We start from the raw sequence: 24,902 nt of genomic DNA, 5'->3' as shown, positions 1-24,902 counted from the left end.
GAAAGCCCACGCACAGCAACAAAGACACAATGCAGCCAATAAATAAATAAATAAAAATAACTTTTAAAAAATGGGTGAGGAAAATATACAGATGGCAAATAAGCACATGAAAAGATACTCACTCAATGTCATTAGTTATTAGGGTAATAAAATTCAACTATTAGAAAGACCAAAATAAACTAAAATTAAAACAAACCAAGACAAAACCTGATCATAACAATGGCTGGCAAGGATGCAGAGCAATTGGAACTCCCATATATTGCCCAAGAGAGCATAAAATGGTCCTACCTCCCTGAAGAACAGGTAGTTTCTTATGAAGTTAGACATACACATACCCAACACCCAGCAAGTCCTCTCTAAGCATTTACCCTAGGAAAAATGAAAAGCTTGTGTTAGAATATTCACTGTGGCTTATTCATAGTAGCTAAAAGCCTGGAAACAACCTGAATGTTCATCAGTGACAGAAATGGATAAAAAAAAATGTGGTTTATTCACTGAATGTTACTACTCAGCAATAAAAATTAAACTCTCAACAGCATTGAGGAACATCAAGACATTCCATTGAACGAAATAAGCTGGACACACCCACAAAGACACACTGTATGATTCCATTTATATGAAGGTCAAGAACAGGCAGAAAAAGCTATCGGGATAGGAATCAGAAAGGTGGTTGTCTCTGCTGTGGTGGTGAGTGGGGCAACTTGCAGAGGGACACGAGGGAACCTTGTGGAGTGATGGAAATGTGTTAGATTCGGTTTAAGTGTTCATCACACCAGTGCATATGTTTGTCAAAACTCACTGAGCAATAAAATCTGTGCATTTTACAATATGCAAATTCAACCTCAAAAGACATTCAAGGATATTTTAAGGAAGATGTTAGATGTGAGTGATTTACATTTTCCTCCAGGTGGCTTGGATCAATCTCAGTGCTGCTACCGAAGCTCAGTCTGCAGGGTTCACCGTTCACACACCCCGGTATCCCAGTGTTGAGCGCATAAGGGCAGAGGGGCGCCCACCCAAGCTCCCCCCAGCCAGGCCAGCAGCACTGAGCAGCCCCACAAGCCAGCAGCACACTAGAGGCAGAATCTCTCCAATCACCTTCTTTTCATAAACCCTGGCACCAGCTTACCCGTTGGCGCGGTCATTTTCACACACACGCCAGTTCTAAATTATTCAGAAATTAATTCTCGTAGTTCCCACAAGAAGCAGGATTGCACAGGGAGGAAAGAACACAGATAAGGGTCCAAAGTCTGGAGTTACATTCCCAGTCCACCCACTCCTGGACCCTGTGATCTTAGGCAAATCTCCTAATTTCTGATCTTTACCATGTGGTAATGACCCACAACTGCCCAGGCAATGTCTAGGCTTATGAGACAAAGATAAGAAGAGCCAGCTGTAAAATGTGAAGTTCCGTGTGAATTTACAGTATTATTACTGCTCTTTTTTTTTTTTTTTTTTTTTGCGGTACGCGGGCCTCTCACTGTTGTGGCCTCTCCCGTCGCGGAGCACAGGCTCCGGACGCGCAGGCTCAGCGGCCATGGCTCACGGGCCCAGCTGCTCCACGGCACGTGGGATCTTCCCAGACCGGGGCATGAACCCATGTCCCCTGTATCGGCAGGCGGACTCTCAACCGCTGCGCCACCAGGGAAGCCCCTACTGCTCTTTTATTCAATAGCCCGCCACCATATGTACACATCTTGACCTATTTTTGAAAATATTAGTATAAATTAGAACCGTTTTCAGAGATAGAGAAATTTCAACTGTTTGAGTCTGCTTCTTTTAGACACTCTGGAGAAGCGTCAGTTCGGGTCATCCCAAAGTCTTCGTGGACCCCATCATCAGGATATATGGACTACCAAGATTCAGATGGCAAGTTTGACCTGAGCACTGGATTTTAACTACAGACTGTTTCGTGTTCAGAGTTAAAAGTAAATTTTAAAAAAATAAAAAAGTTTTTACAAAAGAAAAGAAGTGAAGCCCCTGCCTGCCTCTCTCTTCTGCCTCCTGTTAATGCCAGAGCCGCAGACTCACCTCAAGAGGGCAAACCCCCAGAGGCATCTCACCTGTTGGCGAAGGACAGGGCCAAGGCTGTAGCCAGGTGAGGCATCAGCCGCAGGGTCTGTGTTTGGTGCTCAATAATCTTGACCTCTTCCTTGGCTTTGGGCCCAAACTGCCTCTGGCTAGAGAGAATCAAGCAGACGCAACTTTACCAAAATCCAATAGGCAACATCATCCCAAACAGCCATTTGTCTTTCAAATACTTCAGATACAGAATGCCTCAGTCTCCTAAAATGTACTTAAGATGGCAAAAGTTTCTGAAGATAGTCCAACAAAAAGCTTTTCAGCTGCTCTGGAAATTAACCTTCCCACCATGGAATATTTTTAAAGCAGGGTATCTATTTAATACACAGAGTAATTTTTAGTCCTTAACATTTACGTGGCATTTTATAGTTCCTAGTGCACTGAGATCATTAATTATTCAGCTTTACTAAGTTCCTGACATAATTAATAGGACAGGAGTGATACCCTAGAACATATTTCAAAAGGACAGTCTCAACAAGGAGGCCACGCCAACCCTGGTGCTTCTGTCAGATTCACAGGTGGGTCATTATTTTCAGCCCACCTAAATCCTCCCCTGCAGTTCCTCGTGCAAAAGGTGTTCTCCACATCCTTCCTTAAACCCCGTGCCCTGTGGACAGCACTGCCTTTCGCTCTGATGCAGTTGCGTAGGGGTGAACAGAGGTCCTCCTCAGAGCAGCTTGTAAAGTGGGGTGGAATTGTTCCCAGGCATCACCCGTGGGTTAATCCTACAGAATCCTGTGGCTGTAGAAAGCACAAGCCCCGCCTGTCTAGGTCACCCCCCTGTCCCATGCAGGCTGATGCTCTACAATCCTGGGCTTGGCAGCCTCCCTTCTGTGAACAGCTCCGATCTTAACGTCAATTTCTGACACATTTCACACACACACGTGCACACATGTGCAGACGTACGCACACAGGTGCACATCGTGCTAGGTTATCCAACAGGCAGGGCGAACCTGTGCTTCAGACGCCAATGAAATGAGGATACCCATCAATCACTCAACGAGAGACGGGAAACAGCAAATTTTTAAGAATTTTGTTTCATACTTTCTGGGTCATAATTGCATGCTTTAATGTTCTTCCTATTTGTAATTAAAAGGAGGGTACCATGATCTTTTTAGTTCATAAAGCATCTAGAATTCACAACCTGGCCATCTCATGTGGGTGGGAGGCAGTGAGGACAGACCTAACAACAAGCGCACACAGGCACACTGTGAGCGCAGGCTCGTTTTCTACGAGCATAGCTTCCCCAGACGCCATCTAACCACCCCACAGATAGTTGTCTGAGGAACATGACCCCACCCTGCCTTTGCCCATGCCCTCCGTCCATCCCAACCACAACAGGGCACAGTGCCAAAGGAGCCTGACAGTCCGTAGGAAAACCTCTCAGCTTTTTCCGGATCATCGTGAAACCAATAAAACAGTCACAGACCCAATAATGGTGTCACCATAACATCGGGTCATTCTACAAACTCCATTTGTGCCCACTCTCTTAACTTGCATTTTGAAATGCTGTGTTTCTACTGGAACTTTTCCTATGGTCGTTGTGGCTAAACTCTTCTCCACCGAAACCAGCTATCGCCACATGCGATTCACTCCCCTGGGGGACATCTGCGGGCCTGCTCGGTGCCAGCATCACCCGAGGTGCCAGGCGTCCCCCAAGGTCAAGAAGGCTCAGGCCCGGCCACGGAGCTCATAGCCTGAAGCTCACAGCCCAGGACACGGACGGAAGCAGCCCAGGTGGCGTGGGCAGGGAGAGCCTCGCGCATCCCTCCTTCCCATCACCCCCTCATCCCACCCTGTCGGTCACCAGTATTTCCTCCTTTGGTGCCAGAGCATCATTGCAGGAAGCATCACCCACATGGCAACAGCAAAATAAGGGACTGATCACAGCGCCTTTTAGGGTTTGTCTTGCTGAAAAATAATTACAACGAGAATATACTTTGAGACAGTATCCCATCACGTTTTTTGATTTTGTGTGTGTAGTGTTGGTCCTGGCCGGCACTCAGCAGGCACTCAATAGTCACTGAATGAATGAAAGAATTAATGAGTTTTGGCAACGAGGAAATACCAATGAAGCACCGCAGAGTGGCTCGCTCCGACCTCACAGAAGGTCTTTGGATGCCAGATCTGACCCCTGACCTGCCGTGCCTCAGTTCCCCAATGGAGGAACACCTTGAAATCACCCCGTTTCCTCTCTGAGCCTCACAATTCAATTGGGTGACAGGAGAGCAGAAAGAGGCCACCAAGGGTCCACACAGCTGGCCTCTCAGTGCCTTTCCCTGTGCTGATAGGGAGGACGGAGTTTAGCTAACGCGTTGCCAAGCGACCAAGTGATTTCACAACAGGGATCTGCATTTCCAGGCTTTCTTGAAAACAAAGAAGATCTGGCAACGCTGGACCCCATTCCCGTGATGGGATTCCCTGGAGGTCTGAGGCCGTCAACCCCTCCACTGGGGGCATGGCCGCCCCCCACGATCCCCAGAGCCCTCTCCGCTCGCCGACATTACCTGCAAGCCTGGGAGGAACTGCATTTTCAAGCCCTGCCACAGTGGATTTCTATTTTTCATCCAGCATAAATTTACATCAGCATCCTAATTTGTTAATTAAGTGCTGTGATTATGATACACAGCCGAGCGGATTCATTCTGTAAGAGTCTGTGAATTCAGTCTGAGAATTCCTGAGGGCAAAACAGCCCTGGCAGCTCACACAGAATAAAATCCAAATGCCTCAGCTTGGCATTCAAGACCTGCTTTGGCCTTACTTGAGGGTCCTAACTGCTTCCTGCTAAGCCCCGCAGACGCCTTCCCATACTGGGCCTCTGTCCAGGCGGACTCTGCCTGCAGCCAACCTCACCCCTAACTACCCCACGTCATATCTTTGGTGGTTCAGCCCCCTCCTCCCATTGAGACGTCCTCCCCTCTCTGGACTCACCCCTTCAAACACCAAACCAAAGCCATCAAAGCAGGCAGCTGCTTCTCCCCAGACTGCCCCGAGCATTTCATCTGTTACTCCTCCCACATGGGAGCACTTTTCCCTTTCATGCTGGCGCCGTGTGCACCTGTATTAACCACATGTTTTGATGCGTTGCCATCTGGGCCCTTGCTGACCCTGGAGGGACTGCCCCTCCCAGGACTCGCCAATTCCTTGAGGGAGCAAAGGATTACATCTTTCATTGCCAACTAGCCAATCCAGAGCCCGCATCCCTACCACCTCCTTCAGGGGCTCTTTCACTCTGGGCCACTGTTCCCCTGCCCTAATCTCCCCCTGGCCAGACCACTAGGACAGCCCCCAGGGCCCCCAAACCTGCTGGAATCATTCAAACTAGCCTAAACCAAACAAACCCTGAACCTGCTTAGCCTGCTTAGCCTGCCTCACCCATGCCTTCCCCCAGTAAAAGCTCCTGGCCTCACTCCCTCTAACTCCTGACTGTCCCTGGTGCCTCCCCAGGTGGCCCTGCAGGGCATGGCATCCCTCCATCTCTTGGGAACTGCAAGTAACAAGCTATGTTTTCAGTGGCAGTGGGCTCCTGATGTGTCATCTTCTGTCACCATACCTAAACAATTAATACAACCTATGGTTTTTTGGGGGTTATTTATTTATTTATTTTTGGCTGCATTGGGTTTTCGTTGCTGCGTGCGGGCTTTCTCTAGTTGTGGCGAGCGGGGGCTACTCTTTGTTGCAGTGCACAGGCTTCTCACTGCGGTGGCTTCTCTTGTTGCACAGCACGGGCTCTAGGCACGTGGGCTTCAGGAGTTGTGGCTCGCGGGCTCTGGAGCTCAGGCTCAATAGTTGTGGCGCACGGGCTTCGTTGCTCCGCGGCATGTGGGATCTTCCCGGACAAGGGCTCGAACCCGTGTTCCCTGCATTGGCAGGTGTATTCTTAAGCACTGTGCCACCAGGGAAGCTCCAACCTAGGATTTTAAAACAGCACCTGGGGCCAAGACTAACAGCTCACGGAGGGTAGGCCTGTTCTGTCTCCAGGTGCCCCAGCCTGGCCAGGTGTGAGTGGGCGGGAGAGACTGAAAGCAAGGTGACAGATGTAGTGTCCTGCCATCTCCCAGCAGCAACACACCCAACTCCTCCAGCACCCATCCCTCCACGTCTCTTTGGAATGTTCGCTTGTTCATAGATGTTCTGATAAAAGCCCAACTGGCAGACACTGGAGTACTGAGTGGGAGCCAGTGGGCATTTACGACAGCGATGGAGCAACTAAGCAACTAAGATGAGGAACCCACCCTGTCCTTACGCCCAACAGCCCACCCACTGGGTTTTTTTCAAGAAAGGAACAAATGAGTGGGCAGAAGGCAGGCAGCACCCACACTCTTTCCCTCCCTTTCTCTGGCCCGAGACACTGATAGTCTCCCAAGCACTGAGCCAGGAGGTTCTCATGGGCTTCTCACCCTTGAAATGTGCTCTCTGGCTTCTCCAGGGGAAAATATCAATATGACACTCAAGGCTAATGACCCTTCTCCTGACCAGAGATGCTGCCAGAGTCATCCCTAAGACTGCCACCATCAATCCCCAAGCCAGTAGCCTGGTTCCAACAGAGGCAGCAGAGAGAGGCGGCCTCAAGACTCTGTGCTCTGAGAGAACTTGGCCGGAGGAGGTCACCCTCTTATCTACACACTCAGGCCCCAGTCGACTTCACGGAGGGCTGGGATGGTCCAGGCCAGTCCTCTGGTTGCCAGCATCTTGGCACACTGCCCTGAACACAACTCACAGGACCACAATCCCTGCAGCTGGCCGGCAATTACTGCCTGCCAGACGTTTTTACTGTTCCAGTTTATGATCTATATGGACACAATATTCTTCCTGTCCTTTTCCTCCCCTGGGTTACTATTTTTCTTTAAAAACCCATGTAAAGGCTATACTTTTCTCTGTAAACATAATTTTTATTTCAGGGCCGGAAAACAACCCCAAAGTCACTGAGCTCAAATTTTTCATGGTCTTTAAAAAGAGAAAGTGATGTGTGTGCATCACAGTATCCCTGTGAGAGGGCTGTGAACGATGCCATTTAAAATGATAGATTTGAGAAGCTATTTCTGGATTCCAGCAACTCATAAGGACGGGAGGAAACATTTATTTTGGGGTTGTTTTATTTTGTTCCCACTCAGTTTTGAACACGGCCGCTTAAAGCAACATTCATGGAAAGTGACACAGCTATTAATCACCCACGCAGCTACTGCACACGCAGCCTCTGGGGAAGGCCGGGCTGCCTGCCTCCCCAGCTCTCCCTCTGGTCTCTTCTCCCAAAGGAGGCCAGTGACCTACTAAAAAGATAATTGCTTTGCGTGTTTCTTGCTCTGCAGCATCATTGCATCAGCCTGCTCTGAATGACAGCCAGTCAAAGTGGAAGGAAGAGAGTTCTGTGGCTGGGCCTCCATCCTTAAATCCTGAGATTTCTGGGGGTTCAAGCTGGTTCACAGGCATCCCTGCTGCCAGAGGACAGAACTCTCCTCCTTCTCTGTCAAAGGGCTGACCTCTGTGGACAAAAGCTGAGCAGATTCCTCAGCCCCGGCCACACTCCCTGTGGCCACCTGCCCTCGTTAATAACTCAGCCACAGAGAGGATTCAGGGAGCCCGTGAGTGCCCCAGAGGTGGACCACTGTGCCCCATTCTCACTGGCCCCAACAGAGACCCCCCAGCCTCTCGGAGAGCCCACAGCCCATCTGTCCCTAATTCTCCCCTTCTTTGGGATGTTCCTGGACAAAGAAACCCAGAGGGAAAATATGTTACAAAGCAGGATATTTTTTTAAATTTTTATTAGAGTTGACTTACAGTGTTGCGTTAGTTTCTGCTGTACGGCAAGTGTATCAGTTACACATATACATATATCCACTCTTTTTTAGATTCTCTTCCCATATAGGTCATTACAGGGTATTGAGAAGAGTTCCCAAAGCAGTATATTTTAATGGCACGGGTTGGACCCAGCAGATTGGGCTCAGCTGGCCGGTCAGAATGTAAAAACCTGGCAACTTATTATCCGGTAACGCGTAGAATAGACACATGACTCCCAGCCCCAAGCCTCACCAAACCCAGTCCCAACCAACCCAAGCTGGGGTCAAGTTTGGGATCACAGAAGGGGCTGGGCTGCACACAAATTTAGCTACTTTTTTTTTTTTTTTTTAAGTTGAACATTTACTAGTTTGCCCTGGGGCTCTGACAAAGCAATCCTGCCTTAAACATCAGGTTCCACATGTGACCTCCACCATGTTATAGGTGTCATTCCCCAAATGGGCAATTTTCAGTCCATCTGTAGGAGAGATGGGAGAAGTGTATGTATGTAGTCTATAGATAAGTGGTGCTTTAATAGTAGCCTTGGTTGTGATTAAATATGCAACATGGTCCCAAGGAAGAATTCTCAAAGTGCCCTTCCAATCCTGCAGAGATCCCAACAATTACCTTTTGCACCTTCCAGACCCCGTTTTTTCTCCCACCCCTTAGCAGTCTTTCAATCCAACCACAGAAAAGAACAGATGAACCTCAATGGTTGTGATGGGGTCAGTGAAAATGACAATTTTTAAACATGAGAATATTTCAGATACAGAAAAAATGAGGGTGCTTTGGTATCAGTGTCGAAAGGTATATAGAAAGAGCAGGGACCGCCACCCCAAACACACAAACACAGACACTAGAGCCCGTGTTTTCTTGGCCATAGAGTGCAGAGACAAACAGCCTTTGCTGTTACTTTTTTCCCATTCTCAAAGGTCACACCAAATCAAAACCAGGAACATAAAGGCCCTTCTCCAACAGGAAACTCATGGGTCTAAAATCGTGACCAGTCACGGCCTGGTGGGGACTGACATTCTGCTACCCTAGGCTGCAAAGACTGTCTACCCCACCCACTAGCACTGGGAGAGCAGTGCCAAGGGGAGCAGGCTACAGAACCGTAAGAGGTTGGGATCAGGCCACTTCCTCCCATCAGTGGATGGATGACCCCAGTAGAGACTCCAGAAGTCCTTCAGATAAAGAGACAACAGGAGGCAGAGTATCCCTATGACCCTGTCTCCATATTTCTATTGTGTGGGCCACTTCTGGCCAACATCATAACCCTGGGCTGTAACCACAGGGACGCCGACCTCATGTGAAGGACCAGTAGAGAGCCAGTCCTGGGTCACCTTGGATCTGAAGGTCGACCAACTCCAGCTTCTTCTCTGAGGGTTCAGTTACACCAGCAAGAGGGGTCCGACCTGACACACTGTGGCTCAAACGCCTTCACAATAAAACACAGAGAACCTGGCTACCTCTCCGCTGTTTGTTCTTATCCTCTTCTGGAGCTTCCTGCTGCCCCCAGAAGGCCATCCTGGGGCCAAGTCAACATCACTCCATCCCAGGCATCACAGGAGGGGAGGCAGGACAAAGTGGTTAAATCCCAGGCTTTGGATCAGACAAACCTGGCTTGCATACAGACTCTGACCCCTGTCGTTTTCTCCTGGGCAAGTTACACAAACTCACTGAGCCTCGAGTGCCTCAGTCCTAAATCGGGGCTGACGAAGACAGAGGGGACGAAGGGAGACACTGCCCACGCCTGACACACAGTAGGTGTTCAAGGCATGGCAGGTGTCATCACCACAGTCATTACTGTTACCCCAAGTTCCTAGGATCACCCTCTATTCTATCCATCCTTGATCTAGGAAAGCCATTTAAAAATTTCCCAAAAGAAACACTTTCTTTCACCCAGACAAAGCACTAATCTATTCTGCATCGCTAAAGCTGTTGTGAAAAGATTTTCAGGGTGAAGAGGAAAGTCTCTTCCACTCAACATTAAAGATAATGAAATTGCTGACAGAAAAGAAAACAAGCTGTCAACTAATATGTTAGAAAAAAAGTGTGTGTGTGTGTGTGTGTGTGTGTGTGTGTGTGTGTGTTGGAAAGCACATGAAGCTTTCGAAAAGCACCTGCCTTTCTATGTACCCAAGAACACCAGCCAGTTTTCTTCTTCCCCAATTCCAGGGAGGGACAAGGTGGACAAAATAAAGCCAGGGAAGGTGGTGCAGGCAGAGCCTTCCTTCATATCATGTTGCCATAGAAGCAGAAGATTCTTTCCAGAGTCCATCAGCCTACCCTAGAGAGGAACCTGAATGTTATTCAGATGGCTCCCACACAAGGGAGATTAATTTACTTTTCAGAATTATAGCCTTAGTAATATCTGTGAGTGACACGGTGGTTAATGTTAGTCGTCAGAACTGTGATTCCTTGAGATTTTTCTTTTAAAAAACTCACATCCTAATGAATGCAAAACAAAATTACAACGGCGGGAGACATGGAGCTATAAATTGCAGCTGAAACTCCCTGGGGTGGCCTAATGATTTCACTGTTGAATTATTTTCATACTTTTAAAAATCATCTATACAGAGAGAGAGATCTTCTATCAACAGCACCACTGCAGAAGTATTGCAGAAGCCCCCAGCACTTTGGTCATTAGCGTGTGGAAGCAAGAGGGCTGACCCCTTTGGAAGCCAGCCCTTCTCTCCTCTTTCCCCTCCGTACTATGGTTGGTGTAGGGTCCATGTGCATCCTGCCTGCCCAAAGAGCCAGCCAGAGCCTACTATCATCCTGGAGACACAAGCCTGACCACAGTGAGAGAAAGGAGACCTACACTGAGGCCCCAACACTCTCCAGGGTTCTCCTTCACTGAGGTTGAGCATCTGGGAATGAAAGCCAAGTAATGAAGTTCTCTTTAGGGCTGGCATCCATTTCTTAATCCTTTAGGCTGGCTTTAGACTGCTCTTGGCAGTGGGACATGCCTGAGTAGCTCAAGGGCTGGCTGCTGCATCCACTTTCCCTCTCAATCCATAGCCTTAGAAGTAAGGGTGCCTACAACGTCAGAGTCTTTCAATCCATAAACACGGTAGGTCTTTCCATTTATTTAGATCTTTGGTTTCTTTCATCAGTGTTTTGCAGTTTTCAGCATATAAGTGTTAAATTTGCACCTAAGTATTTCAATTTTTATGAGCAGTTGTAAATGTTATTATTTTATATTTTAAATTCTGGTATCCTTGTGTTCATTGTATATAAAAATACAATTGCTTTCTGCATGTTTATTTTGTATCTGGTGACCATGCTGAAACTCAGTTCTTAGTTCTAGGACTTTTGTAAATATTTGGGGATTTTCTATATAAACATTCAAGTCATCTGAATATAGAAACACTTTTATTACTTTCTTACCAATCTATATGCTTTTCCCGTTCTTTACTGTACTAGCTACAACTTTGATCACTATGCTGAACAACAGTGGTAAGAGCAGATATCCTTGCCTTCTCAGTCTTAGGGGGAAAGCATTGTCTTTCTCCATTAAGTATAATGTCGACTGTACAGGCACACCTTGGGATTTTGTGGGTGCAGATCTAGACCACTGAAATAAAGCAAATCACGTGAATTTTTTGGTTTCCCAGTGTATATAAAAGTTAAATTTACACTACGCTGTAGTCTATTATGTGCAATAGTATTATGTCTTTAAAAATGTATATACCTTAATTTAAACAAACTTTATTGCTAAAAAATGCCAACCACCATCAGCACCTTCAGTGAGTCGTAGTAGTAACATCAAAGGTCACCAATCACAGATCACTATCACAAATATAATAATAATGAAAACGCTTGAAATATTGTGAGAAGTGCCAAAATGTGACACAGAGACACGAAGTGAGCAGATACTGTTGGGGAAACGGTGCCCGTAGACTTGCTTAACACAGGGTTGACACAAACATTCGATTTGTAAAAAAACTACAACATCTGCAAAGGGCACTGAAGCAAAGCACAATAAAACAAGGCATGCCGGTACGTATTTTGTAGATGCTCCTTAACAGGCTGAGCACATTTCTCATTATTCCTATTTAAATGGGAGTTTTTACCAAGAATGTATGTTGAATCTTTAAAATGCTTTTTCTGCACCAATTGATTAGGATTATGTAATTCTTCTTCTTTAGCCTATTAATCTGGTGGATTATATGGGCTTTTTTTTTTTTTTTTTGGCTGTGTTGGGTCTTCGTTGCTGCACGCAGGCTTTCCCTAGTTGCGGCGAGCCGGGGCTACTCTTCAATGAGGTGTGCAGGCTTCTCACTGCCGTGCCTTCTTGGTGTGGAGCACCGGGTCCAGGCATGCGGGCTTCAGGAGTTGTGGCACGTGGGCTCAGTAGTTGTGGCTCACGGGCTTAGTTGCTCTGCAGCATGTGGGATCTTCCTGGAACAGGGCTCGAACCTGTGTCCCCTGCATTGGCAAGAGGATTCTTAACCACTGCAACACCAGGGAAGCCCTACATTGATTTTTGAATATTAAACCAGCATTGCATCCTGGAATAAACCCCACTTGGTCATGGTGCATAATTCTTTTTACATTGCTAAATTCTATTTCCTAATATTTTGCTAAGGATTTTTGTGTCTACTTTTATGAGGAACATTGTTCTGTAATTTCCTTTTATTATATTGTCTTTATTTGGCTTTGCAATCAGGATGCTCCTAGCTTCATAAAATGAATTTGGGAAGTGTTCCATCCTCTTCTATTTTGTAGAAGAGCTGTATATAATTATTGTTAATTCTTTAAATGTTTGGCAGAATTCTCCAATGACACCATTTGGCCTGAAGATTTTTTTAGGGGGTTTTAAATTAATTCAATTTCCTTAATAGTTATAGAGTTATTCAAATTGTCGTACATATGGGCTGAATTATAGTATTTGTTTTAGAAAGCATTGGCCCATTTCATCTAAGTTTTCAGATTTCTGTTTACAGAGTTGTTCCTAGTATTCTTTTATTACCCTTTTGATGTTTTCAGCGTCTGTAGTAATATCCCTTGCTTCATTCCTGATATTAGTAATTTGTTTTTTCTTTGACAATGTTGCTAGATGTCTGTCAATTTTATTGATCTTTTCAAAGAACCAGCTCTTTGTTTTATTGATATTCTCTATCTTTTTTATTCTTCTAGTTCACTGATTCTTTTTTCTTTCCCCTCCATTCTGATGCTGACACCATCCACTGAGTTTTTTATTTAGGTTATTGTATTTTTCTGTTCTAAAAGTCCATTTGGCTTTCCTTTATATCTTTCATTTCTTTGCCTAGACTTTCTATCCTTTGCCAAGACTTTCTATTTTTTCATGTTTCAAGTGTGTCTGTAATTGCTCTTTGAAGCATTTTTTTATGAGGGTTGCTTTAAACTATTTTTCAAGTTATTCTAACATCTCTGTCCTTTCAGTGTTGGTATCTATTGACTACGTTTTCTCATTCAGTTTGAAATCTTCCTGATTCTTGGTATGACAAGTGATGTTTTACTGAAACAGGTACATTTTCATGTTATGTTGTGAGACTCTGGATCTTATTTAAATCCTCTGTATTTCTCTGACATGAAAGGAGTCATTACTGACAGGTGGAGGGAGAAGTCCAGGTTCCCTACTTGGTCTGTGTTGACACCCCAGTGATGGGCATGAGTTCCTCCTCTTGCTGGGTAGGGGTGAGAATTCTGCTCCCCATGTAGCCTCCACTGACATGGTGGCGGATGCAGCATCATTATTGTCGAATGGCAGTGGAAGTTCTGACTTTCCACTGGGCCTCCTCTGACACCACTACAGCAGGAGGTGGGAGGAGGTACTGGGTACAGGTGGGTGTCCAGGCTCCCCACCTGGTCTCTACTGACACCCCAGGGGGTGGTGTGAATTTCCTTCTGGCATGGATGAAAGTCCCAGCTCCCTGGTTGGCCTTCTCTGACACCATTGTGGTGGCAGAGTTGGTGCAGCTTGCTATAGCGTGGGCAGAGCAGAAGTCCAGGCTTCCCACCTGGCCTCTGTTGGCATGGGTAAGAGGGAACACAGCTCCTTCTGTGGTGTTTGACTGAAGTAGAGCAGTACTGCCTAAAAGTTTTCTGTCTTGCTGAGTGTCTTTTCCTAGTCCTTTGGCTAAACAAAGCAGACTTCTTTTTTTGCCTTCTTACTGGTGTTTCTGGGTTGTCAGCTTCACCAGTACCCAGCCTAGAACATATGAGTCAAAAAGAAAACAAGGGAACTCCCCACCGTGCCATCCCTTGGGTCTGGTGGTCCTAGCTGGTCTGCTTTCTTGTCTCCACCTTTCAGAGTCATTTTATGTCCGCTTTATATGTAATGTTTAGACTTTATAGTTGTTCTAAGTGGAAGGAATAAGGAAAAGTACATCTACTCCAGCTTCCCAGAAGTACATGACGTATTTCGATTTGAATTTTAAGTCAGTTCATCTGGCAGAAGTGCGATAACTGATTGATAATATTAGATTTATTTAGCTTCCACAAACATAGAGATAAGGAAAGAGAGAAAATCATGCATAAACGTTAAGATATAATTACTCTGTCATAGTTCCACGCTTTAAAAACGTTCTTAAATATGTACCACCAATTTAATGATAATCTATCACGAATAAGGAAGATTACATGGTACATGTGTGCCAGCTACAGACACTTCAATGTCAGAAAAAATAAAATGAACAAGTATGCTTGTGACAATCAAGGGATAATGAATATCTCCAACATACATGGATATATTCGATTAGTAACATATGGAGGAGAGTTCTATATCCTGCTTTTCTGTTTACCTAATTTCATTGTATGCAATTTCGATGTCATTAAATATTCTAGAAGTCACAATTTTAATGAGTATTTCCTTAGGGTAAATTTCTAGAGAAAATAATACTGGATGAAAAACATGTAAACCTTTTTTTAAAGCCCTTGATACACATCACCAACTCACTTTCCAGAAAGAGTATATCAATTTTATTCCTTCTCCTAGTATATACGTTTGCTCTTCCTAATGCATTTCTACCAGATCTGAGTATTATCCTTTCAAAAGTCTTTGCTAATTTAATAAAGTGAAAAGTTATCTCACTTTAACTCATCTTTCTTTGATTAGTAATAAGTTAGTTAGTTTGTTTACATGTTTATAAGCCATGGATAAGTCTTCTTAAAATTGTCTCATATCATATGCTCATTTATTTATATACTGTGATGTTACTATTTTTCTTATTTATTTATAGAGGCTTTTTATGTATTATGGAAAATGAACCATTGTTAGTCATACTTGCTTAGATATGTCTCTACTGTGTCATTTGAAATATGTACATTTAAAATTTTTTGGATAATCAGTTTAACGCTTTTGCTTTGGGACTTTTTTCCCTATGAGGAATGTTTTTAAAACTATACAAACGGACATGTCGCTTTTTTCCTTCATCTATGTAATTCTGTGGTTTGTTTTAACTTTAGAGATAAGGAGAGGTGAGAGATGTAGGTCTACCCCAGTGGGATATGAAATAAATATACCAACATAGTTAACTACAGCAAGTGCCACTAGGCTGACCGGAGAAGGACCGATGAAGGTGAACAGACTCTTGTTCCTATCTGCTTAAAATAGCCATTCCCTGGTTTCAGATAATTCCCTTGATCTTCCTTCTTCCAATTGACTTGGCAGACAAGTCCTTGGTTTAACCTCTCTCCCACTTTATTCTCTAATCTGCCAGGAAATTAATGCAAGTCCTGAGCCTCCCTAAACACAGCTTTTTCCAGGCATCCTTTTTCATCTTTGATTCTAAAACTGAAATAATAAGTAAAAGCAAACTTTGCTATTCTGTTGGCATATGTGCCTTCAAGGAATATTTATTTAAGGGAAAAAAATCTCTTTGAGTGGGTCTATATTGTCATAACTACCCCTCCCAGAAAAAACTAACCACTTCATCCTCCATCTAAGGGTTTCTATCTACCCAGTTTCTGGGCCTCATTTACATCCAGCATCTGGATGTCAGGTGTTGGATGCCCACATCTGTCATCAAGGCCTAGAACACAGCAATGCAAAGTTCTCTCAGCTGGAGTTGTCCAGAGAGCTCACCATCGGTTTGCTCTTCTCAGTCACAAATGGACCTGCGTGGGACCTATCACATCTGCCAGTTTCCCAGGGCTTCATTTTCGGACATTCGTCCTTCACTACGCAGATTTCACTGCCACACTTTGCCCAGAATTATCTGCCCAGTCTGTTATCTAGCTCTAATCCTCTCCTGGGCATTCCCAAAGGGCAATGCCATCATCTGGGTCGCGACAAGCCCGTCTCATTTCTTTGTACTGATGTATCCTTCATCTGGGTCGCGACAAGCCCGTCTCATTTCTTTGTACTGATGTATCCTTCATCTGGGTCGCGACTAGCCCGTCTCATTTCTTTGTACTGATGTATCCTTGCACATAATTGAAAATTAAAAAGAAACTAACCTGGCAGTTGTTTGCTTTACAGAAAACATTTCCAAAATTAACCATTTATTACGCCTGTGACAAAAATAATTCATCTGCTTTGTAGGGATACTGCCTGGAAATAAACTTCCACAAGGTCATTTGAGTTTTTGTGTACAAGCTTAGGAGACGGAAAATTACCCAAATCATGGGATACCAAAGAACGCAACACAAGCTGACAGCCTGGGTGAATGCATTTCAAAGAGGCTTGGGGAGGCTAGTGGAGACTGGACCAGAGAACCTGCCAGTGATCAGGAGACCAGGGTCCCCGTACCACCTCTATCAGGACTGAACCTGAGATAACAGCACACTTCTGAGCTTTGCTCAAAAGGGAAATCCAATTTTCATCCCCAGCTGGACCCCACTACTTTTGCTGACCTGCATACAATGGTACTGATACCCAAACGCTTTTCATTTAATCACTGAAAATTATCTCTAAAACAACTCTTAAAGTCTCAGGAAATTATCCTGAGGACATTGAGCAAATGGAGAAACATCTATTCAAAAAAATCTAAACTTAAATATCATTTGAACCTCATCTCCCTCCCCCCACCCCTCCCAATAGCTCAGTGTGATGGGAGCTATACTCTGGGCAAGTGCAGTCAAGAGGATGGGGCTCCCCCTCCCACCACCTCCCAGTCTAGGGCTACGGCTTCATGCAGGCCACTGGCATCTCTCATTCCCTCCACCCCTTCACTCCCAGCTCCATATTACAGAAGCTTTATTCAAGGCAGATACAGCCTAGAGGACTGCAGCTCCCTTCCCCATCCAGTCCCCATTCACAGGGCAGAAGCTCTACTCCAGACACAACAAGTCAAGAATCCTGAATCCTGAGCATCCATGACTCGGCTTGCTTCTAGGATGGAGGCCTCATGCCAGGAAGGATAAGCTAGGAGAACCAGGAGCTACCATCCCTGTCCAGAGTCCTGCTTTCAGGGGTGTCACATCAGGGGAAGCAAGTCATTGTCTCACCCCCAGCTCTGAATATTACACAGGCTCTTCTCAGGAAGAGGCAGGCCATATGAACAGAGATCGCTGCAGCTTTCTGTAGGAAACCAGCTGTTTTTGGAACAAAGCATGCAGAAGGTCGTGCCTGTGAGTGTTTTGACAAACGGTGGAGACCTTAATGGTGAGCAGCTAAGAGTTGCTGGTAGCTCTATAATTCTTTTAGCAACAAGCTTAATGTTTATTAAATTTTATTAAATCTGAATGGATTAAATATCCAATAAATAGGCAGAGATTGCCATACCAGATTTAAAAAACAAGATTCAACAATATTCTTTCAGGACTTCCCTGGTGATGCAGTGGTTAAGAATCCACCTGCCAATGCAGGGGACACGCGTTTGAGCCTCGGTCCGGGAAGAACCCACGTGCTGCGGAGCAACTAAGCCATGTGCCACACTACTGAGCCTGCACTCTAGAGCCTGCGAGCCACAACTACTGAAGCCCGCATGCCACAACTGCTGAAGCCCACGCACCTAGAGCCCGTGCTCCGCAATAAGAGAAGCCACCACAATGAGAAGCCCGTGCGCCACAACGAAGAGTAGCCCCCGCTCACTGCAACTAGGGAAGCCCACATGCAGCAACGAAAACCCAAGGCAGCCAAATAAATAAATAAATTTATTTAAAAGAAAATAATATTCTCTCTATAAGAGATACACTTTAGATTCAAAATTACAAATAAGTTCAAAGTAAAATGAGGTAAAAAGATATATCCTGCAAACAGCAACCATAAGAGCTGGAGTGGATAAACTAATACCAGAAAATAGATTTTAAAAATGTTATCAGATATAAAGAGGAACATTTTATAATTGTCCTTTAGGTATCAATATCTAGATTGGAAAGGAAGAAGTAAAGCTATATCTATTTGAAGATGCCATGATTTTGTATATAGAAAATCCTAAGGAATCAACTAAAAATCTGTTAGTACTAATAAACAAGTTTAGCATGATACAAGGATACAAGATCAATATTCAAAAATTGTTGCTGAATACAAGATCAATATACAAAAATTAATTATATTTCTATACACTAGCAATAAATAATCCAAAAATAAAATTAAGAGAACAATTTCATTTATAATAGCACCAAAATCAATAAAATACTTAGGAAAAAATTTATCAAAATAAGCTTAAGACTTGTATGCTAAAAACTGTAAAATACTGTTAAAAGAAATTGAAGATATAAACAAATGGGAAGACATACCATGTTTATTACTTGGAAGGTTTAATAGCATTAAGATGGCAATATTCCCCAAATTGATATACACATTCAAATAAATGCCCATCAAAATTCAAGCTTTTTTTCAGAAATTGACACATTTTCCTAAAATTCACATGGAAATAGAAGGGATCCAGAATAGCCAAAACAATCTCAAAAAAGAATAGTAATGTTATAGGACTCACACTTCCCAATTTGAATACTTACCACATAGCTACAGTAATTAGGTGTGGTACTGACATAGAATGGACATATAGATCAATGGAAAAAATTGAAAGTCCAGAAATAAATTCTTACATTTGTGGTCCATTGGTTTTTCAATAAGGTGCCAAGACAAATCAATGGTGAAAGAATAGGGTTTTTTTTCAACGAACAGTACTGGGACAATGGGATCTCCACATGCAAAAGAATGAAATTGTAGTCCTTTCTTACACTATACACAAAAAGTAACTGAAAATGAATCATAAACCTAAATCTAGGAGCTAAAACTATAACACTCTTAGAAGAAAGCATAGGAGTAAATCTTCATGACCTTGCTTTAGTCAGTGATTTCTTAGATACGATACCAAAAGCAAAAGCAACAAAGGAGAAACAAGAGTATCTGGACTTCATCAAAATTAAAAACTTTTGTGCTTCAAAGGGCATTATCAATAAAGTGGAAAGACAACTCAAAAAATGGGAGAAAATATTTTCAGAACATATATCTGATAAGGGAATTGTAGCCAGAGTATATAAAGAACTCTTGCAACCCATTAGTAAAAGATGAATAACTAAAAAAAAAAAAGACGAATAACTCAATATTTTAAATGGGTAAAGAACTGAATAGACATTTCTTCAAAGAAGATATACAAATGGGGACTTCCCTAGTGGCGCAATGGTTAAGAATCCGCCTGCCAATGCAGGGGAAACGGGTTCAAGCCCTGGTCTGGGAAGATCCCACATGCCGTGGAGCAACTAAGCCCGTGCACCACAACCACTGAGCCTGCCCTCTAGAGCCTGCGAGCCACAACTACTGAGCCCGCGAGCCACAACTACTGAAGTCCGCGTGCCTAGAGCCCATGCTCCACAACAAGAGAACCACCACAGTGAGAAGCCCATGCACCACAACGAAGAGTAGCCCCTGCTCGCCACAACTAGAGAAATCCCGAGAACAGCAACGAAGACCCAATGCAGCCAAAAATAAAAAATTAAATTAAATCTTTAAAAAAAAGAAGAAGATATACAAATGGCCAGTAATCATATAACAAGATGCTCAATATCATTAGTCATTAGAGAAATACAAATCAAAACCCCAAGCAGATAGCACTTCATACTCACTAGATGGCTATAATAAAAAAGACAATAACAAGTGTTGGCGAGGATGTGGAGAAACTGGAACACTTATACACTGCTGGTGGGAATGTATGATGCTACAGCCACTTTGGAAAACTTTTTGGCAGTTCCTCAAAATATTAAACGTACAGTTACCATAGGACCCAGCATTTCCACTCCTAGGTAAAGGCATTAAAACATACATCCTCACAAAAACTTGTGTGTGTATGACTGTTAACAGGAGCATTACTCAAAATAACCAAAAGGTGAAAGCAACCCAATGTCCATCAATTGATGAATGGATAACTAAACTGTGGTATATCCACACAAAGGAGTAGCATTTGGACTATAAAAAGGAATGAATTCTGATACATACTACAGCATGCATGAATCTGGAAAACATTATGCTAAATGATGTCAGTGACAAAGACAACATATTGTGTGATTTTATTGATATGAAATGGCCAGAAAAGGCAAATTTATAAAGACAGATAGTAGATGAGTCCTTGCCTAGGGCTGGGGGTAGGGGTAATTGGAAGTGACTGCTAATGAGTATAGGGTTTCTTTTAGGGATTGACAAAAATTTTGTAAAATTAGACTGTGGTGATGGACGCACAACTCTGTGAATATACAAAAAAAGCATTGAATTGTATACTTTGAATGGGCAAATTTATGGTATTTGAATTCTACCACAATTCAATACAGTACCATATTGAAAAATCAATATCAAAAAAGCTGTTTTAAAAAACAGTTGGGGCAGTTAATTTTACTGCTTCATGGGCTCTTGAATTTTCAATCCTACACAATCAGAAATATGCTGCTACTCACAAAGCACTGTCTGCATTTCATGAGAGCTGTGTGGACATCCAAGAGGCAGTCTGTGCAGGCAAGTGGTGAGTGCATCACGTGTGTAAAGCTTCTACAGAGGTGAGTGCAGAATAGTAACTAAAATGTCCCCAGACATTCATTTTGAAGATAAGATAGAAGACTTCTGAAATGTAAGACAAAACCCACTCCATGCGGACAGTATTCTAAATTTAGCTGTAGTATTAGCCAGCTTGTCAGGCAAAAGCTCCTGGGCTGGCACCTTTGGTTTTCACTGCACTTCTCTCTAGACAGACGGGTTTGGACTCATAACTATGAGTTTCCTTTTACTAGTACATTATTCATCAGGTTTAAGTAGCACCTTCTGACACAGTTTTCCCCCAGACGCTGAGAACTTCCTTCAAGTTCTATTATAATTTGAATCTATAAGTTCCTCCTCCTAAGTGAACCGCTGAAATGACAAGTCCCAGTGAGATATTCTTCATCCTCCCTGTCCTGCAGGTGTGCCTGTGTCTTTAGATAATCGTCAGCCAAGATAATGGGAAAGTGGAAGATTCAAAGCTGGCACAAATTAAGAGTCCGCAAGAACAACTTGCAGCATGACTGTCAAGAGGGAGAATCTTGGCCCCATGAGTCTTTGGTCCACTGACTTTCTCTTGGGGGCAAGGAAGAGAGAAGGTGAAGAAGATTCTGGTTATTATTGGGTTGTTACGTGTAAGCGCATTTGGGATAAAGAAAGGAGATGAGAATTTCCAGAGCAACTGCTCCAAGTGCTTGGTGCACCCACATGGGTTACAGAAGTTAATCCACAAAATAATCTTCGAGAGAGGTATCAGCAAACCCAGATTTCTAGAAGGAGAAACCCAATCCCAGCAAAGGGAAATCATTTGCTTGAGGCCATGTTGGAACTCGATCCTTACCTCCTCCCACTCAAGCCCTCTGCTGGGGTGATTCTGTGGTCACATGGGCCAGTGGCCACTGACCAGGGTGATGGGGATTGGGTTTGGGTCAACCCTAAGGCTATCATCTTTGAGGGGAAGCAAATATTGGAGACTTTGTTGACTCCAAAATCTCTGGCTGAAAAAGAGAGAAAACAGATGCAGTCTATTCATTATAGGTACACTAAATATTTATCAGCAGGTAAAGTCTTTCTGGAATCATTTAAAATATTCATTTATTCAAATTATCAAATAATTGTCTTTCTCTTTAAACGAATATTGGGAATTTTGTATACCTATAAGGAGAGGTAAATAGATGCCCTCCACTGTCAGCCAGCAAGCGACCAAAGCATGTCATTATGAAAAAGAAAGAGCAAAATTTGGATGTTATCCAAAGTAAGAATGTTGGACTTTTTGCCCAAAGTAGAAAGGCAACACAGACTTTTAAAGTAACAGTAAATGAAGCTCCCAAAGCTGGAATACTAGAAACAACCTCCAGTAATTGGCTAACCCTGCAGCTGTGTGTCACGGTGGGTGCAAGCCTGGGGCCCAGGGCTGGGTTTTTTGCTCTCTGTTCTCATTGAAAGGTGGGAACGTGATCAAAGGATGCAGAGAAACTGAGATTCAGTGCCTTGCGTTTTATATCAGCCGTCTGGTCCCGTACAAAAGCATCTTGATGTATTTTTTAAAAGAAGCCAAATTTCCACTCCTCACAACAAGATCTGAAAATAGGGCACATGCTAACATATTCAACAATTTCACTTTCAGATCAAAGTTCACCCATCCCAGGTCATCTTTAAGATGTGGAGGCAGGCCATCTGCCTGCAGAAACATCAACAGCGGGACCCATCCACACTGTGCCAGCATTTCCTAAACTGCCTTCTGCACACCTCTCGAGAAACAACGATATTCTCAGGACCGTGGGTCAGTAAACACTGAAAAAAGTTTGCTGGGGGGAATGCAGTGATGAACCTGGACGAATGCATCCTAGGAAAAGCCAGCATGGAGGCTGGCAGATTTCAACAGCAAGTACAAGAAACATTAGCCCCAAACCAGTTTTCAGGAAACAGACCTCACCAGTAGGGGCTCAATCAACCAGCGGAAGGCCAAACAGCAATTCGGGAGGATGACTCCAGGCCCAGAATAGGGGGCGGAAATCTGAGATGGCAACGTATTCAGTTCTTCTGCAACGCTAACGCCAGTCGGAGGCTGAAACATAACGTGCAGAAGGATCTTAGGAGAAAATTCAGGCTTGTGGGGAAGATCACTGTGATACACTGGTCAGGGCCATCAGGGAAAACGCTTGCTCAGTGCAGCCAAAAATTGCAAAACATTCTAGTATTTGCAGAGACCTGGGTGGACCTAGAGATTGTCATACAGAGGGAAGTTAAGTCAGAAAGAGAAAAACAAATATCGTATAATATCGCTTATATGGGGAATCTAGAAAAATGGTACAGATGAACTTATTTGCAAAGCAGAAATAGTCACAGATGTAGAGAACAAACTTACGGTTACCAAGGGGGGAAGGGTGGGAGGGACGAATTGGGAGATTGGGATTGACATATATACACTACTATGTATGTATAAAATAGATAACTAACGAGAACCTACTCTGTAGTACAGTAGGTTCTACTCAGTGATCTGTGGTGACCGAAAGGGGAAGAAAATCTTAAAAAGAGAGGATATATGTATACGTATAACTGATTCACTTTGCTGTACAGCAGAAACTAACACAACATTGTAAAGCAACTATACTCCAATAAAAATTAATAATAAAAAATTAAAGTAATACATGCACGTGGTTTTAAAATTGCTATTAAAAAGAAGGACCTTCTCCTTCTCCACCCCTACCCACACCCTATAAATAACTGCTGGTGACAAGCTCTTACATACCCTTTCAGATGCTGTGTGTGCACACGCACTTGTATATATCCATCCATCCTTTTCTTTACACAGATCAGATCATGCAGTACCTACCAATCTGTACCTTGCTTCTTTTACCTGATAACATATCTCTGAGTTCTTTGTATATCACATTACCATCCCACCTCCTTCTTCATTCTTTGTAACAATCACATAGTATTCCATTATATGGATTAACTACTTTTTATTTCACCAATCTCCCCTGTTAGATGCTGAAGTATTTACAGTATGTTTCTATGATAAGCAATACTATCCTTAAATATTCGTTTCTGCTCTTCTACATAAGGTACAGTCTATCTTTAAGTACATTTCCGGAAGAGAAGTTTCTGGTACAAAGGGAGTGGGCATGAACAATTTTTTTTTTTCCCTGCGGTACGTGGGCCTCTCACTGTTGTGGCCTCTCCCGTTGCAGAGCACAGGCTCCGGACGCGCAGGCTCAGTGGCCATGGCTCACGGGCAAGCCGCTCGTCGGCATGTGGGATCTTCCCAGACCGGGGCACGAACCCATGTCCCCTGCATCGGCAGGCGGACTCTCAACCACTGCGCCACCAGGGAAGCCCTGGCATGAACAATTTTGATAAACATTGAGAATGACGAGGCTACTGAAATAACAATAATAATGGCTATTAAATTCAAACAGAAAATATTATTTATCCCTAAACACAAAATAGCACTTAGGACAACCACAGGGAACAGGAAAGTGTTCATTTCACTCCCGGCCCCCAGAACCACTATTTGCTGGTCCCCTCCTCACAAGTGCTTCGCCTCACCAGGTCCAGCATGGGCCCGTCCACACTTGCTAATAGAGAATCTCGGCTCTTCTCTGAAAGCCCCTGCAATCTCTTCTGGTGTGATGGCTACACCTGGCATTAGACCATCTAGGTTTTGACCCTAGAGAGATCCACCTGTCACAGCTAGAACAGGGTTCAGCAACCATTTTTTGTAAGGACAAGTTACTCAGTATTTTTCGCTTTGCTGGCCATATGGTTTCTGTTGCAACTACTCAGCTCCGCCATAGTAAGAAAGCAGCTGAACGAATGGGCTTAGCTGTGATCCCGCAAAACTTTATCTCTAAAAACAGGCAGTGAGCCAGATGTGGCCACCAGTTTAGAGAATTGGAAGATGATTATTGGCTATCTGCCGATGAGACAGTTTTGCCATCGCAAGCTGGGGGGTCCTTAAGAAACAACTAGCCCTACAGTCGAATGACTTATGCAAAGAAACCTTAAGAGCAGTTATTCTAAATCACTGTTTTTATAACAAGTCTCTAAATCCAACTCCATGCCCAAAGCGTCACAAAGGAGCACCAACCCTGAGTACCCTTAGCAAGTACAAGGCCGAGGTCGAACAAGTTTGGGAAACACTGCATACTATATTCAC

At 43.8% G+C, this 24,902-nt stretch overlaps 1 protein-coding gene across 1 annotated transcript in view; it reads right to left on the bottom strand.

Moving 5' to 3' along the window:
* ACOXL (acyl-CoA oxidase like) overlaps nucleotides 1-24,902 on the bottom strand; it is a 382,696-nt gene that overhangs the window by 193,987 nt on the left and 163,807 nt on the right. The window contains 1 exon segment of the mRNA XM_073791125.1: nucleotides 2,064-2,180. Coding sequence (XP_073647226.1) covers nucleotides 2,064-2,180 — 117 coding nt within the window.

Source organism: Tursiops truncatus, chromosome 14, assembly GCF_011762595.2.
Source record: "Tursiops truncatus isolate mTurTru1 chromosome 14, mTurTru1.mat.Y, whole genome shotgun sequence".
NCBI classification, from domain to species: domain Eukaryota; kingdom Metazoa; phylum Chordata; class Mammalia; order Artiodactyla; family Delphinidae; genus Tursiops; species Tursiops truncatus.
Note: the sequence above shows the minus strand (reverse complement) of the source record. Positions and strands in the feature narration are given on the sequence as shown.